The 15,000-nt window shown below is 44.5% G+C and overlaps 1 protein-coding gene across 1 annotated transcript in view; it reads right to left on the reverse strand.

The window, feature by feature from the left end:
• Nucleotides 1-10,913: 10,913 nt before the first annotated feature.
• Nucleotides 10,914-15,000, reverse strand: part of LOC121679551 (leucine-rich repeat transmembrane neuronal protein 4) — a 119,315-nt gene continuing 115,228 nt past the window's right edge. The window contains exon 3 of the mRNA XM_042058355.1: nt 10,914-15,000. This exon is cut by the window's right edge and continues 83 nt beyond it. Within this exon, the coding sequence (XP_041914289.1) occupies nt 14,601-15,000 (400 nt within the window). The 3' untranslated portion in view covers nt 10,914-14,600.

The raw sequence follows: 15,000 nt of genomic DNA on the forward strand, positions 1-15,000 counted from the left end.
TAGCTTGCACTGATAGCCTAGGTCACATAGTTTTGTCCGTATGGGTTGGTACTTCATGATTTTGTCATTAAAAGCCATGTCCATGTAGAGATTGTACACACATCCTATTTCAAGTATAAGTACTTCCCTTCTGTCTCGGTCTAAAAACACAACATCAGGGGTGTTAGGGATGTTACAAAACACATCAGTGGAGCTGTTAAACCATTCTGGCATAATACGTGAATGTTTGTACATGGTCACATTATCTGGAAGTACATCCTTAACAGTGTTAGCAATAAGGTTAACAATCCGGTCGTGGCGTGCAGTATAAAGTCCTTTGTACATAGTACAGCCATTGACACACACACACACACACACACACTGTTTTCATGGGAAGTCTCTGTACATTTCCTCTTCATCCCCAGAGTAGTTTACACAAGCACACACACACACACACACACACACACACACACTGTTTTCATGGGAAGTCTCTGTACGTTTCCTCTTCATCTCCAGAGTAGTTTACACAAGCACACACACACACACACACACACACACACACACACACACACACACACACACACACTGTTTTCATGGGAAGTCTCTGTACGTTTCCTTTTCATCCCCACAGTAGTTATCTACTGTTTTTCACGGTTTTTGAATTTCCCTTGGGGATCAATAAAGTATCTATCTATCTATCTATCTATCTATCTATCTATCTATCTATCATCTATCTATCTATCTATCTATCTATCTCTGGCAGAGTTCTCTCACCCTCTTAATTTCTCGCTGGTAGAGTTCCCTCACACCCCCCTGTTCCTGCTAGAGAATTCCTCTACACCTCTCTGCTCCTCACTGGTGAAGTCACACACACACACACACATACACACACCACACACACACACCACACACACACACACACACACTGGTGGAGTCCTGATGATCTCTCAGGTTCCTGCTAGTGGAGTCCTCTTGACCTCTCAGGTTCTGTCTGGTGGTGTCCTCTCACCTTCCGGTTCTCTCTGATGCTGCTGCCCAACCGAAACATGCCTTTATTATAGGACAGACCAGCAGGAAGTGAGCGGGAGAGATACATAATGGGTGGAATGGGGAAACTGGGAAATGACCGCAGGTCAGATTCAAACCTGCACCACAACCAACCAACCCCCCTGGTCCCTAAGGGACTGGCATGGGGTACTCTCTGTGCAAATCAAACCAGCTATAAGGCTAACTGAAAAACACAGTCTCAGTCGCTTTGGTGCTTTTCTCAGATCAGAATTAAAATTCTCATAACTATTAGTTCAACCTCCACAACATTTAGTCATTTGTGCACATCATAGTAGCTATTTCACCTTCCTCTGAACAAATTGCAAATGCTTTTGAACATGTATCAGTTGCTTTGTCATCTCAGTCAAAATGAACTATACTTATGGATGCTGAATAGTCGTTCCCAATAAAACTAATAGGGCTATATCTTGCACTTTAGCGCAATTGACTTCGCGCAAATCGCTATTCTATTCTATTTTACCGGCGGGATCATGACTGTTGCGCCCGACGCAAATCTAAAATGGGGTGGTCTGAAGTAGCTACATTAATCATGGGTGTGGTTTGGGGTAACGTGCAATAAACCAATCAGAGCATCATCTCACATTCCCTTTAACAACAGACACGCTTGTTCCATCGCGGATTGCTATTAAGATGGCGGATTTGCCAGGCGCAGCCAGGAACAGTTCACAGCGCTATAGTCAGTTGGGAACAGTTTGCTATTGATTTTTCCTCTTGATAAAATGTAATACAGAAATGTCATTTTCCGATGTTTTGGGATCACTCTCACTGAATCACGAGGTTATGAATGCATGGTGATATTTTTGCAATGTAATCTACCTCACTATAGAGTATAGACAATGCAGATATGTCAGATAAGCTCTCCTCTCCCGTGCTGCTGCTGGGGCATTTGGGTTAAATGGCATTGGCATGCAGTTCAACATCACGTCTCATTAAGTCCTCTAATATTTCCTAATTTATGTCATCAACACATCCGTGATTCGTGGAAATGTGTACGCTAGATTTATACCTATTTTTTCACATCGGACACCACACTGATTTCCCTCATGTGGCAATATTTGTCCTTGTAATTATGTATGGTTTGGAGAAATGGGAACTGCGCCGTATAGATGAGAGGAGCAAAGTGCATTGCGCAACACAGGCGCCCAAGCAAGCGCTCCTGCAGGTGTAAGCTACGGCTGTACCTTACCATCAGGCAACAGAAACAGTTTCTAAGTTGACCTTTCCAACTCTGCACAGTATCCCATTAACTGCATGACAATAGGCTATTTACAATATTTTATGTAAAGTAGAGTTTGTAAACACGTTATCATCAACTTATATGCACGCACAACTTTTGTTTGAGCAGGAGAGAGAATAACAATGAATGGACGCAGCAACAGAAATTGTAGCCAAGGCTACTTGCTGCTTTCTTTTACTGTCTATGGTTGCTGTTAACAGCACACAATAAGCTTATTTAAGGAATTCACAAACTCAAGACTTCAAGGACATCATGGATATAAAACGTTTTTTGAAAACAATGAAAGGATGGAGGGAACATAGCAAAGTTTGGAGTTATTTCAGATGGGCTACAACAAGGTAGGCAAAATTGTGGTGCTTGTCAAAACCTTAGCTGGAATAGTGCTTATAGGCTGATGTTAAAGCGCACACGATGTTTAAAGCCATACACAACGGTAAATTGGAACAAGACTAAAGGTAACTTTAGCCTTTATAGGGCTGTATAAAGTTGTCCAAATTAATAGGTCGTAATTAGGCGTTGTTGTTGTAAATATATTGCATGTAGATGTACTATATAGGCTACTCAATTTTTAGTTGACCAATGCACAAACAAAACCGGGAAATGGACAAATATTATCAAGGCTTTGAATGTTTCCATCTGTGCACAGGGTGTCTGTAGATCGGTGTGCATAGCATTAATTTCTGCAGGCCTGTGGCCATGCATGTGCCCTTAAAATAGCATCTGAATTTGCGCCACTGACTTTAGACCATGAGGTTCCTGGTCTGTGGCGGAATTGTTTTCTGAAACTGCAAAATATCAACAGGGACCGTTTGCACCGGAACACGCCCCCTCTTTTCGCTGAAATGCCCCCGTGGGCGCAAATGTACCTGTGGAGGGAAAATTCCAATATGCGCTGACTGCAAAATAGGAAAGACAAATACAAAGTCAAAGAGTATACAAAGTCAATTGCGCTGGTGTGCACGATAGAGCCCATAGTCTTCATTTCATTGTTTGAGTAATTACATACAAAATTGGTGAACTAGTTATCAAATTCTGTCACAATGCTGTAGAATTGCAAAGAGCATGTACAGTAAAACTGTGAAACGTTGATTCAGTGCCTTGTACTGTACTCACTTACTCCCCTAACTACAGCAATTTGTTTGTTTGTTGTTTGTTTGTTTGTAATTGTTTTGAGAAATGCACTAGCGTTGTGCAAATGTTAATAGTAATGTGAGAAAAGCACCAAAGCGACTGAGAAAAACTGTAAAACCATCCCAATCTCTAGGTATGTTGAAGGGTATGTGATGATGTGGGGTTATTTTAATTCCAAAGGCTAAGGGAACTTTATCAGGATGTATAGTACCCTGCATCCATGAAATAACTGGCCTTTAAAAAAAAATCTACCTGCCTCTATGGGAATTTAACATAGGGGTGTGTATACTTATGACCCCTGTATTTTAATGAAGAACATGTATTTATGTATGATACATTATTCATTCACAAAGAAAATTGGTGCCTTTAAAGGTTGGATTTTCCCTCATTTTCTTAATTAAGGCATTAAGATCCATTTCCAAAAAATGTTTTTTTTAATTCCTCTTTTTAGTCAAATTTAGCATGGGGCTGAATACTTTTTATAGGCACTATATGATAGAACATGACAGTCCGCATTCCTGCACACATTCACCAACACCAAGATGACACAGTACACTCGTCAGTGTCTAAATCTTCAGCGTGTGCAGTGCATTCAGAGGAACTACAGGAGAATGTGCTGGTGGAAGAACCGCCACCATGGTTCATTTGACACGGGAGCTGGTGATGCTGACTGATTCTACACACACTTAGACACCATACACCATAGTCAGGTGTATCACCTACAAGCAAACAAACCAACCCAATTCAACACAGGAGATTGCATCAGCATCAGCTGGTGAGTCAAACAACGAACAAGACCAGTTTCTGCAGTTAAACTAGCAAAGAGAGTGTGTGTGTGTGTTTGTGTGTGTGTGTGTTGGTACTGCTCTCAAGGAGCACAATCAGAATCAGAGACAGACAGTCTGAAATCCTGGTTATTGATACCTGATCACCTTAACCATTAAAATAACTCCCTCACTGCTGTGCTGACACAACGTTCTTGATTGGCTGGCATTGTGTACAGTATGTATATGCGTATGGTTGGGACAGTAGAGGTTAATGCAGAACGTTCTTCATTGGCTGGTATTGTGTATGTATATGCGTATGGTTGGAACAGTAGAGGTTAATGCACAACGTTCTTCATTGGCTGGTATTGTGTATGTATATGCGTATGGTTGGAACAGTAGAGGTTAATGCACAACGTTCTTCATTGCTTGGTATTGTGTATGTATATGCGTATGGTTGGAACAGTAGAGGTTAATGCACAACGTTCTTCATTGCTTGGTATTGTGTATGTATATGCGTATGGTTGGAACAGTAGAGGTTAATGCACAACGTTCTTCATTGCTTGGTATTGTGTATGTATATGCGTATGGTTGGAACACTAGAGGTTAATGCACAACGTTCTTGGCAGGAAACTAGTGGAACATGAGGAGAGTTTTGCTGAATTCGACAAAGTGTACCTGATAATAATCAAGGACACACACACACACACACACACACACACACACACACACACACACACACACATACACACACACACACACACAGGGATAAGATGCGCATTGGCATTACTCTAGCTGACTGTTTCTTCACACTGCGGGGAGGAAAGACTCAACACACCACAAGTCAGATATTTAAATTACTTTATTTCTGATTTCAGCATCAAAATTTTTACAAAACATTTTTCTGACAATAATATACTCAGTAAGAGCCATATTTCATATTTGGACCAGGCCTTCACAAAATTGCATTTGATTTGAATACAGAAAAGAAAAAAAACAAACAAACCAACAAACAAACGAAACAAACAACCATTCAACTGAGGGGATAACTAACGCAGCGCATATTTACATCTGACAAACGAGGCCCTCTAACCCAGCGAGGCGAGGGTGGGGGTGGGCTGGAGGTGGGGGTGTGTGTGTGGGTGTGTTGGGGACGTGATGGAGCTGACGGTGGGTGTGGGGATGGAGATGATGGATACTTAAAGAGGCCTTAGAGCAGGGAGCTCCTAACGTCCTGAAGGACACGGACAAGTTAATATTGCTTTCTACTGTGTTCCATCAGAGCCGTCAATGACATCAAAGTAGTTTTTTTACAGACCTCCTTCAGATGTACAGTATTTTGTTTCATTTACAGCGATCTTTAATACGAGTCAGGTGTGAGTGGATTTTGAAATGATGCTCACTGCTCTTTGTGAATCAAATCAGATTGTGTGCCGAGAATCTAATCCTATGAAACATTTTAGGATACCCACACAAAATGAATAATTAAACATGGCTTGACATCTTGATATATTACTTTCTAAGAATTAAACAGCTTCATTGGTCAATTAAGTTGTTGCTGCTGGCCTGTCTGGAATGGACTGAAGAGGAGATATTGCACCAGAGACTTTTAAAAACGGAATCTTCCAATTCAAACAAAGCCACTGACCCGACACGCAAACCCAGCGCACTGAACAGCACCTGAGTCTTTTGTGGATGCAGACTACGCTAGACAGACCCTATGACTGGCAGGGACTGTCACAAGGCTATGGGAGACGGGCGCTAAGACTGACACTCACCGTTACACAACCAACAAAATGGACACACACACACTCACACAAACCATGTCAGTTCTGTCACACTGATTCTGTGACAGTGGTCATAAATAGTAGATTAGGGTAGAGAGAATAATTTACACAGCTTACACACACTGGCCTTTGTGTATGTGTGTTTGTGTGAGAGAGAGAGGAAGAGAAAGAGTGTGTGTCCTAATTCAAAGCATTTTCTGAACCCATGAAGTCATAAGTCATGAAGCTGAACAGAGGAAAGTTTTCGACGGTAGATTCACCAGCCACTGACACACACACACACACACACACACATATACACACCAGGCAATTAAGTGATGCCCAGAGACTGAGCTTGACCCTGACTGAACTAGGAGTGTGTGAGTGTGTGTGTGTGTGTGTGTGTGTGTGTGTGTGCATGTGCATGTATTTGTGTCTGGTTGCTGTTTGTATGCATGTTCGTGTTTGTGTGCCTATGTGTGTGTGTGTGTATGTATGTGTCTGGTTGTTGTTTGTATGTGTGCTTGTGTGCACATTTATTTGTGTCTGGCTGTTGTTTGTGTTTGTGTGTGTGTGTGTGTGTGTGTGTGTGTGTGTGTGTGTGTGTGTGTGTGTGTGTGTGTAAAAGCAGCAGATGTTGCCCCCTGCAGGGTGAGCACAGAGCTCTGTAGGCACCATTCCCTCCCAAAGCAATGTGCAGCCATGAAGATAAGGATGCTCTCTGTTTACTGGGGCTAGGAAGGGATACTAAAGACATCAACGGCAGCTGTGTGTGTGTGTGTGTGTGTGTGCATGTGAGCAGGAGTGTTTATGTAAGTGTGGTATATCCAGACTGAATATATGTGAATGTTTGTGTCTATGAATGTAACGTCAGTTTGTGTATCAGTGTGTGGTGTGAGAATTGATGAGTGTTTGAGCATGCAGTATATACAGAGTAAATATGTGTGTGTGTGTGTGTGTGTGTGTGTCTCTCTGTGTGTGTGTGTGTGTATGTGTGTGTGTGTGTGTGTGTGTGTGTGTGTGTGTGTGTCTGTCTGTGTCTGAGGTTGTATAGATATGTGCGTACATGTGTGAGGTTTGTTGTTTGTAATGTATTCTTTCCTGCATTGTTTACTAGCGTTAGCGCCTATAGATTTATAGAGTTAACTTTCTCCCTGATGTGTACCATGTGTGTGTGAATGTGTCTGAAGTGTGTCTGAAGTGTGTGTGTGTGTGTGTGTGTGTGTGTACGAGTGTGTGTGTGTGTGTGTGTGTGTGTGTGTGTGTGTGTATGTGTGTATGTGTGAGTGTATGTGTGTGTGTGTGTGTGTGTGTGTGTGTGTGTGTGTGTGTGTGTGTGTGTGTGTGTTCACCCCCCACACACTGCGCCCCCTTGGGAGATGCATATGGCATATGACTGCTCTCTGCACCACGGCACGGGATATGAAAGACTTCCACACAGCAGCTCGGGCTTTCATTCCCCCAAGCACAAGCCGTCTCACAGCGGGACACACACACACTCATACACACACATTCACATACACACACACTCACATACACACACACACACACACGCGTGCGTGCGCGCGTACACACACACACACACACACACACACACACACAAGCAGACACACACACACACGCACGTATGCACATATGCCCACCCACACACACACACACACACATACACACACACATAAACCATCAGCCCAGTTACACGAGGGACAGGGAGGTGGGGAACACAATCTGCAAACAAACTCGGAGCAGACGGGTGATGGGGAAGGGTGTGTGTGTGTGTGTGTGCTGGGGGGGGGTCTCAGGCTGTCACATTTCTGTCACTTCCTCAGGAAATTACAGCATTACCTCACACATACACACACACAGACATGCATACCACACACACACACTGTAAAAGCTCAACCGACACACACTAGCATTGCAGTTTTTGTTGACTTGACACTTTTTCACTTTTCCAAAACACTTCACACTCCACCATATTAGTCGACTGTGTGAGCTATGAATAGTCTTGCATTGTCTTAATACACAATACCTTTTCTGAAATTCATGAATACCTCTCAGTCAATATTCACCTCCAAAATGTTGTTCAAATACAGCAAATTGACATTTAGATTCAAAGCTGACAACATTTAAATTTAGATAGCTGTGGATGCAAATATGCTATATTTTGAGAAATTATTGACTTGAAATAAGTTCCTAATACCATTGGAAAACGTATTATGCCAAATGTTTGCAATATTGTTAGCATATAAAAATTGGTTACAGTATATGTGTAAGGACACTAAGACTCAGAAAGAAAGTGCCAGTGGTACTGTAGTATCCCAAGTTGTGTTGTTACATTACTGAATTGGAGAAAGCGCTGGCACATTTGAACAAAATGGACATACCCATCTGGTAAATAGCATACACATAAACGTGAGGTATTATACTAGGGTACTGCACACCCAAGAACACTAATGAAACACATTGCAGCATTTCAGATTTGTCTGTTTGTGATGTCACACTTACAAAAAAGAGGGCTTGGAAATATATAATATGTATTTTGAAATGCATCAAAAATGTTTTATTTTAGTCAACTATATTTTGAGTGACAAAGTAGTCTTGCTGGAAGAGAGCATTCACCATAGTGACAGCAGAACGAGCCACTTCTGGGTGAAGTACAGTAGGAAGTGGTTGTAGTGCACTGTGCACAACATGTTAACTGATTTGCCCTGGTGGGAACTGGTTAAGCACACTGTGTTAACAGCTTTGAAAAAGTGGACACTGGGTTTTGACACGGTTTTGACAAGTGTGGAAACTGATTGATGATTGTAAAAACGACAACACACACACACACACACACACACACACACACACACACACACACACTCTCACACACACACACACACTCACACAAACACACTCATGTACACAGCAGAACTCTACCTGTGACACAAACACACTCTCTCTCTCACACACACACACTAGCATTAACACACTCACTCACTCACACACACAACAGAATCCCATCTTTGAAGCGTTACTTTAGCCCTGAGTCAAGCAGGTTCATTCAGACCTCATTACTGAGCTTAGCTCATGTAGATTAAGCTCTTAGCTCATGCATAGCCATGGCACTGCCAATTTAGACACTTTAAAACTGGCATTACCTGGCATATACCACCCCATTTAGCTTGGTACAGTTTGGACAATCTTTTAGGACTGGACAAATCAGATGTACTTAGACCCCATTGCAGCCTAGTACAGATAAGACATTGCTCAAGAAAGACACTAATTGTTTTAGACCCTTTCAGCTTAATGCAGTTTCCATTAGCCATGTTCTCAGCTGCTTAAACTCGTGTACACACTCTTTTAGCCTTGTAAAGTTTGAACAATCTTTTATGACTAGTGGACTCTGATATGGACACTCTTTTAGCCTTGTAAAGTTTGAACAATCTTTTATGACTAGTGGACTCTGATATGGACACTCTTTTAGGCTGGTAAAGTTTGAACAATCTTTTATGACTAGTGGACTCTGATATGGACACTCTTTTAGGCTGGTAAAGTTTGGACAATCTTTTATGACTAGTGGACTCTGATACGGACACTATTTTAGGCTGATAAAGTTTGGACAATCTTTTATGACTAGTAGACTCTGATACGGACACTATTTTAGGCTAGTACAGTTTATGCTGCGCTCTCATCTCTGGAGTGGCCTGATTTAGATGCTCTGTTATTCAGCATAGAAGGGGGGGGGGAGGAGGAAGGGGAGGAAGAGGAGGAGGAGGAGGAAAGGGGAGGAGAGGGGGAGGGGAATCAGAAAACAGCTTGCTGGGTGGAAACTGAAGCAGCTAAAGTGTGCGGAAACACTGCTTGTTCTGGGGCATGTCAGATTTGCACCACAGAAAGGGCCCCTCCATACTGTGTGTTTCTGGATCATCGCACAGTCATGGCTGCCCTGATTGCTTTGCTTTTCTGCAGCATGAGAGGAGCACAGACAGAGTGGGAGAGAGGGGGAGAGAGAGAGAGAGAGAGAGAGAGAGAGAGGGAGAGAGGGAGAGAGGGAGAGAGAGAGAGAGGGAGAGAGAGAGAGGGAGGGAGGGAGAGAGAGAGAAAGAGAGAGAGAGAGAGAGAGGGGGGAAAATCTCAGGCTGTGGACTGCAGTTGGAAATTAGAGGAGACAGGATGGTGATGGGAACAGTGCCACACAGACAGACTATCTACAACAGCAGTGTATGGGGCCTAGAGCAGTGTGTGTGTGTGTGTGTGTGTGTGTGTGTGTGTGCATGTAGTAACAACCCAGCTACATTTTCAGAAATAAGTTTAAACTGATGGCATAGGGACACTGCAAGCACACTCACAAACATGCATGCATATCTGACCACTCAACCTCCCTTTAGGATTGGACACCTTACTGTACTGCTGTGTGTGTGTGTGTGTGTGTGTGTGTATTGACTGAACACCTTACTGTACTGCTGTGTGTGTGTGTGTGTGTGTGTGTGTATTGACTGAACACCTTACTGTACTGCTGTGTGTGTGTGTGTGTGTGTGTGTGTGTGTGTGTGTGTGTGTGTGTGTGTGTGGTGATCTGAAAAGCTCACTGTACTGCTGTGGGACTTCTCCCTCCATAATGAGATTTAACTGCAGGAATAATTATTAGTGTGCCTGCTGTGCAGTGCAGTGTAGTATAGCCGCTCCGATGTTCTGATCCTCGTATGCTCACATTATGTAATGGATCATTAAATCTGTGCTCTCAAGTAGAGGAATTCAACATTTAACAAAGTCATTCACAGGGAATGCTGAGAATGTGACAGAACTGACATGTAACCATAGGCAACATCTGAGACACACACACACACACACACATATGTTATGTCTTGTCTTCACCGTGGGATAGTGAGAAACGTAATTTCGATCTCTTTGTATGTCTGGAACATGTGAAGAAATTGACAATAAAGCTGACTTTGACTTTGACTTTTTTTGACTTTGACATAGCCACTATGGTAATCAAGAGTGATTAAGTAGGCGCTGACCCACACTCTCTCTCACTAATTCCGTAGCCTGTTCTGAGTGGCAGAGAATACACACGTTTACTCTTTGATGTTGTCCTGGCAACATCTGACTCATGTGTATCTGATGATGATAATATTTGATCATATGTTTTTATTATCATTATTATTATTCATATTTATTTGACTTATTTGTTCCTCTTAGCGAAGAGCTGCCCATGAAACAGTAAACTGGATTCTGTTGGGGCCTCAGTTGATAGTCCTCCACAATGAACAGACCTCTGTTGTGAACACAGCACGCAGCACCGGAAACACTTCTGATGGCATAACAAGAAGTAATCTGCAGCGTTTGATGATGTCTGGTTGGACTATGGTAAGTAATCTGCAGCGTTTGATGACGTCTGCTTGCACTATGGTAAGTAATCTGCAGCGTTTGATGATGTTTGGTTGGACTATGGTAAGTAATCGGCAGCATTTGGTGATGTCTGCTTGGACTATGGTAAATAATCTGCAGTGTTCGATGATATCTGCTTGGACTATGGACTTACAAGTACAGTAAGTAGCCCATGACAGTAAATAAGATTCTGACGGGACTACAGTAATCTGCTGCAGTCGATGAGGTTTTGTTGGGACTGTGGTAAGTCATCTGTAACTGTAACAGTGAATAAGATTCTCTGGAACAATATTAAGTAATCTGAAATAGTGTTTTATGTATATATGTAATCTGTAACATGTGAGTGGGCTTCATTTGGGACTATGGTAAGTAATCTGTAATACCAGATGCTCTTCTAATCTGTAACAGTGGAGTAATCTGGAGTGATCTGTAACAGTGGAGTAATCTGTAACAGTGGAGTAATCTGGCGTAATCTGTAACAGTGGAGTAATCTGTAACAGTGGAGTAATCTGGAGTAATCTGTAACGGTGGAGTAATCTGGAGTAATCTGTAACAGTGGAGTAATCTGTTTCACCTCATTTGATGGAACAGAACAGAGTTTTATTTCAGTAGGAGAGGCCGGGCTGGTCATAGATATCAAACAAATAGCTGAACCTCACAACATAGTGAGGTGCACTACAGAGAGCCAACGCACCAGTACAGCAGGCCTCACTGGACGCAACGCATCAGTACAGCAGGCCTCACTGGACGCTCACTGAAACGACAAGCAACTTGGAAAACACCAAATAAGGGCACGTCAGACAGGAGGGAGGAGAGAAAGGGTGAAAACTTTACCCTGATTGGAGGAGAGATTTCCTCAGGCCAGTTGTTTCCTCAGGCCAGTTGTGGGCTTAAGTGGCTAGTGGTGGGGGGCAGGGATGTGGGGGTATTAGCTAATGTGATGTGTGAGCTGTGAGGATGTGGGGGTATCAACTAATGTGATGTGTGAGATGCGGGGATGTGGGGGTATTAACTAATGTGATGTGTGGTAGGGGGTGGGGGTGTGGTGTATTAACTAATGTGATGTGTGAGCTGAAGGTGGGGGGCGGGGGGTGGGGGGTATCAGAGGGCAGATAGAAAAATATTGAGCTCTGTTGGGGTGGTGGGGTCATCCCTAAGAGTCAGGCTTCCTGTTGCTCACAAACACCAGCGAGTTTCACAGGAAGCCGAGAGATCAGAGTCTCTCTCTCGTTACTCTCTATATACATCAAACTCGCGTTCGCTCGAGTCATCTCAGCGTTAGTCAGCAAACACAATGTCAGCTTCTTCCTCCTCCTCCCCTTCCTCCAAACATCTCCGGAGAGCGAGAAGATCTGAGCCCGCTGGACTGTCAGTCATCTGCCTTAGCGCACCGTAGCCTAACCCGCAGTCAGGCTTTGCAGCGTGTCTGGCAGACCAGTCACTGAAGCAGCAAAGGATGCTGGGTAGGCTCCGTGTGTGTGCGGTCCAGAAGTAATGCGAATCCACGAGGGGGGACGAAATCACGAAAAAAAGGGAATGTTACTGGGCCGGCCTCTGAGGACGTCGGATGGCCGAGAAACGGAGAGCATTCAAAGGCCTTGTGCCACGTCCACATTCATGGTGTTAGGTCCAAACACGCAGGCACAGCGGGTGACAAGGATCTGGGTATCCAGGCAATAACCCCCCCTTTCACTGGTCTGGTGGTCCCTCTCTTTTAGATGGACCGGACTGACCGCTGCGGTCTGCTTCAGGAGTTGTGGAGAGAGACAGAGAGAGGGAGAGAGAGAGAGAGTCGGGTTTTGGAGCGAGATAAGATAAAAATGGGGGCCAATCCCTTGGAGTCGTGTTCAGCAGGACCCTCGATGTAGGCTGTAGGGAATGAGAGAAGGGCCATATTCTCAAACCCTCACACACACACATACACACACACAGCTCAAGGGGAAAATAGATGGTTCTCTCCAAAAATCATGACGTTGTTGACCAAATATCTGATTATGTAGACGCAGGGAGAGATAAGGTGAGCCCAGCGCAATGCAAGCACAGGAGTCCAAGAGGAGTTGATGGTGAAGGTCTCATGTATTCCCCTTCTGCTGGACATCGGAGGTTCTCATTGGACTGTTGAGCGTCCGCAGAGCATTTTGGGGTGGTCACAAAGAGAAGTGAGTCTGTGTACAAATAATGTCCATGCAGAGTGGACTCAAAAAGAGAGAGAGGACGAGAGATCATTATGTACATTTAAAACAACAGCTTGATCTTTGGTACACGTGTACATCGGCTGAGCAGTGAGACATCAGTTTAAACAGTTGATGATTAAAATAAAAAACAAATAAAAAAAAAAGACTTGTTATTTTTTACCCTCAGTCTGTCTTACAACCAATCATCTCTGATCACATCACTCTTTTTAATCAAATAATGACAATGTTTATGAGTGCTGACTTGCATTTGGAATGAGTGCAGCAGCGAGAGGCCTTTGAGCTCAGCTAAACATTCATTTACTTCTCTCCACCACTCTAATGCCTTCTCTCTCTCTCTCTCTCCTTCTCTCTCTCTCTCTCTCTCTCTCTCTCTTGCTCTCTGTCAGTCTCTTATGAGTGTTTCGTTCCGACCTTTCACCAGAAGCCTTGTTTATTGCGCATTTCGTCTCATCGTTTCATTCTCCGCACGGCAGGGGGGTAAGATTCCATTATCCAGCCCTCAGAGTGGTTGCCATTCCGGGGTGCCGATTGTGATGCGGGGTCGGCGTGGCAACCATGTTAAACACAGCAACATCTGAAGCGCCATCATATCGCATTTCGCTGTGTCACGTCCCTGCCTGTGGTTCCACGGGGAGAGAGAGAGAGGGAGGGAGGGAGGGAGAGTGTCCTTTTTTGTTAAGAATGAAAGACAAATGAAATCAGAAGGATGGAGAGCCACCATTGGCCTGTGAGAGGTGCAGGCCAAACTCCCCTCAGATGAAGCCATTTCCTGTCAGTCGGCCCTGCAGGGGCCTTTGTGTGTGTGAGAGTGTGTGTGTGTGTATGTGTGTGTGTGTGTTTGAAGAAATCTTTCGCTGGAGGCTGCGGTCTCCCTTAATAAAAGAGGAATCCTCAGCCAAAGAGACGAGTGACTGAGACAGAGTCCTGTCTGTGATAATTCCGTCCCACCGGTGGAATTTATTTATTTTTTGTCTGTGACGATCACATCCAAGATAATCCTGCTTGAGATAATCCGGTCTGTGATGAACTCGCTGTGATGATGAATCACGTAATCTGCAATTCAACCCCGTCTGTGATAATCCCATCAGGCGACACGATCGCGTCTGTGGTCTTTCATCATACTGAAAGTAGTAGCCCCCAGCTGCAAGGCCCTGGACCTCACTCTCGTCCGCTCCACACCGCTCGTCGGCCTCGCGTCCCGGCTCCCCCGAGGGCGCACTAGCGTCCGAAGGTGAGGGTGGACGTCTGGCGCTCGGTGGTGGGGGTAGCGGACGCTGGGGGTCTCCGCGCCCGGGTTGGAGCGGAGAGGGGGCGGGGGCGACCGGGTGCCCACAGGCGGGATGGCGGGCAGCGCCACCGTCTGGATGGCACTGCGGTCGCGCGTGGCCGTGCCAGTGGGGTGGGAGGGTGGCACGCCCAGCTGCTCCAGGGGCTCCATGCCCTGGGGGACGCACTGGGGGGGGCCCTCGTAGCCCACGTGCAGA

The sequence above is a fragment of the Alosa sapidissima genome, chromosome 13 (genome assembly GCF_018492685.1).
Source record: "Alosa sapidissima isolate fAloSap1 chromosome 13, fAloSap1.pri, whole genome shotgun sequence".
In the NCBI taxonomy this organism is placed as follows: Eukaryota; Metazoa; Chordata; class Actinopteri; order Clupeiformes; family Clupeidae; genus Alosa; species Alosa sapidissima.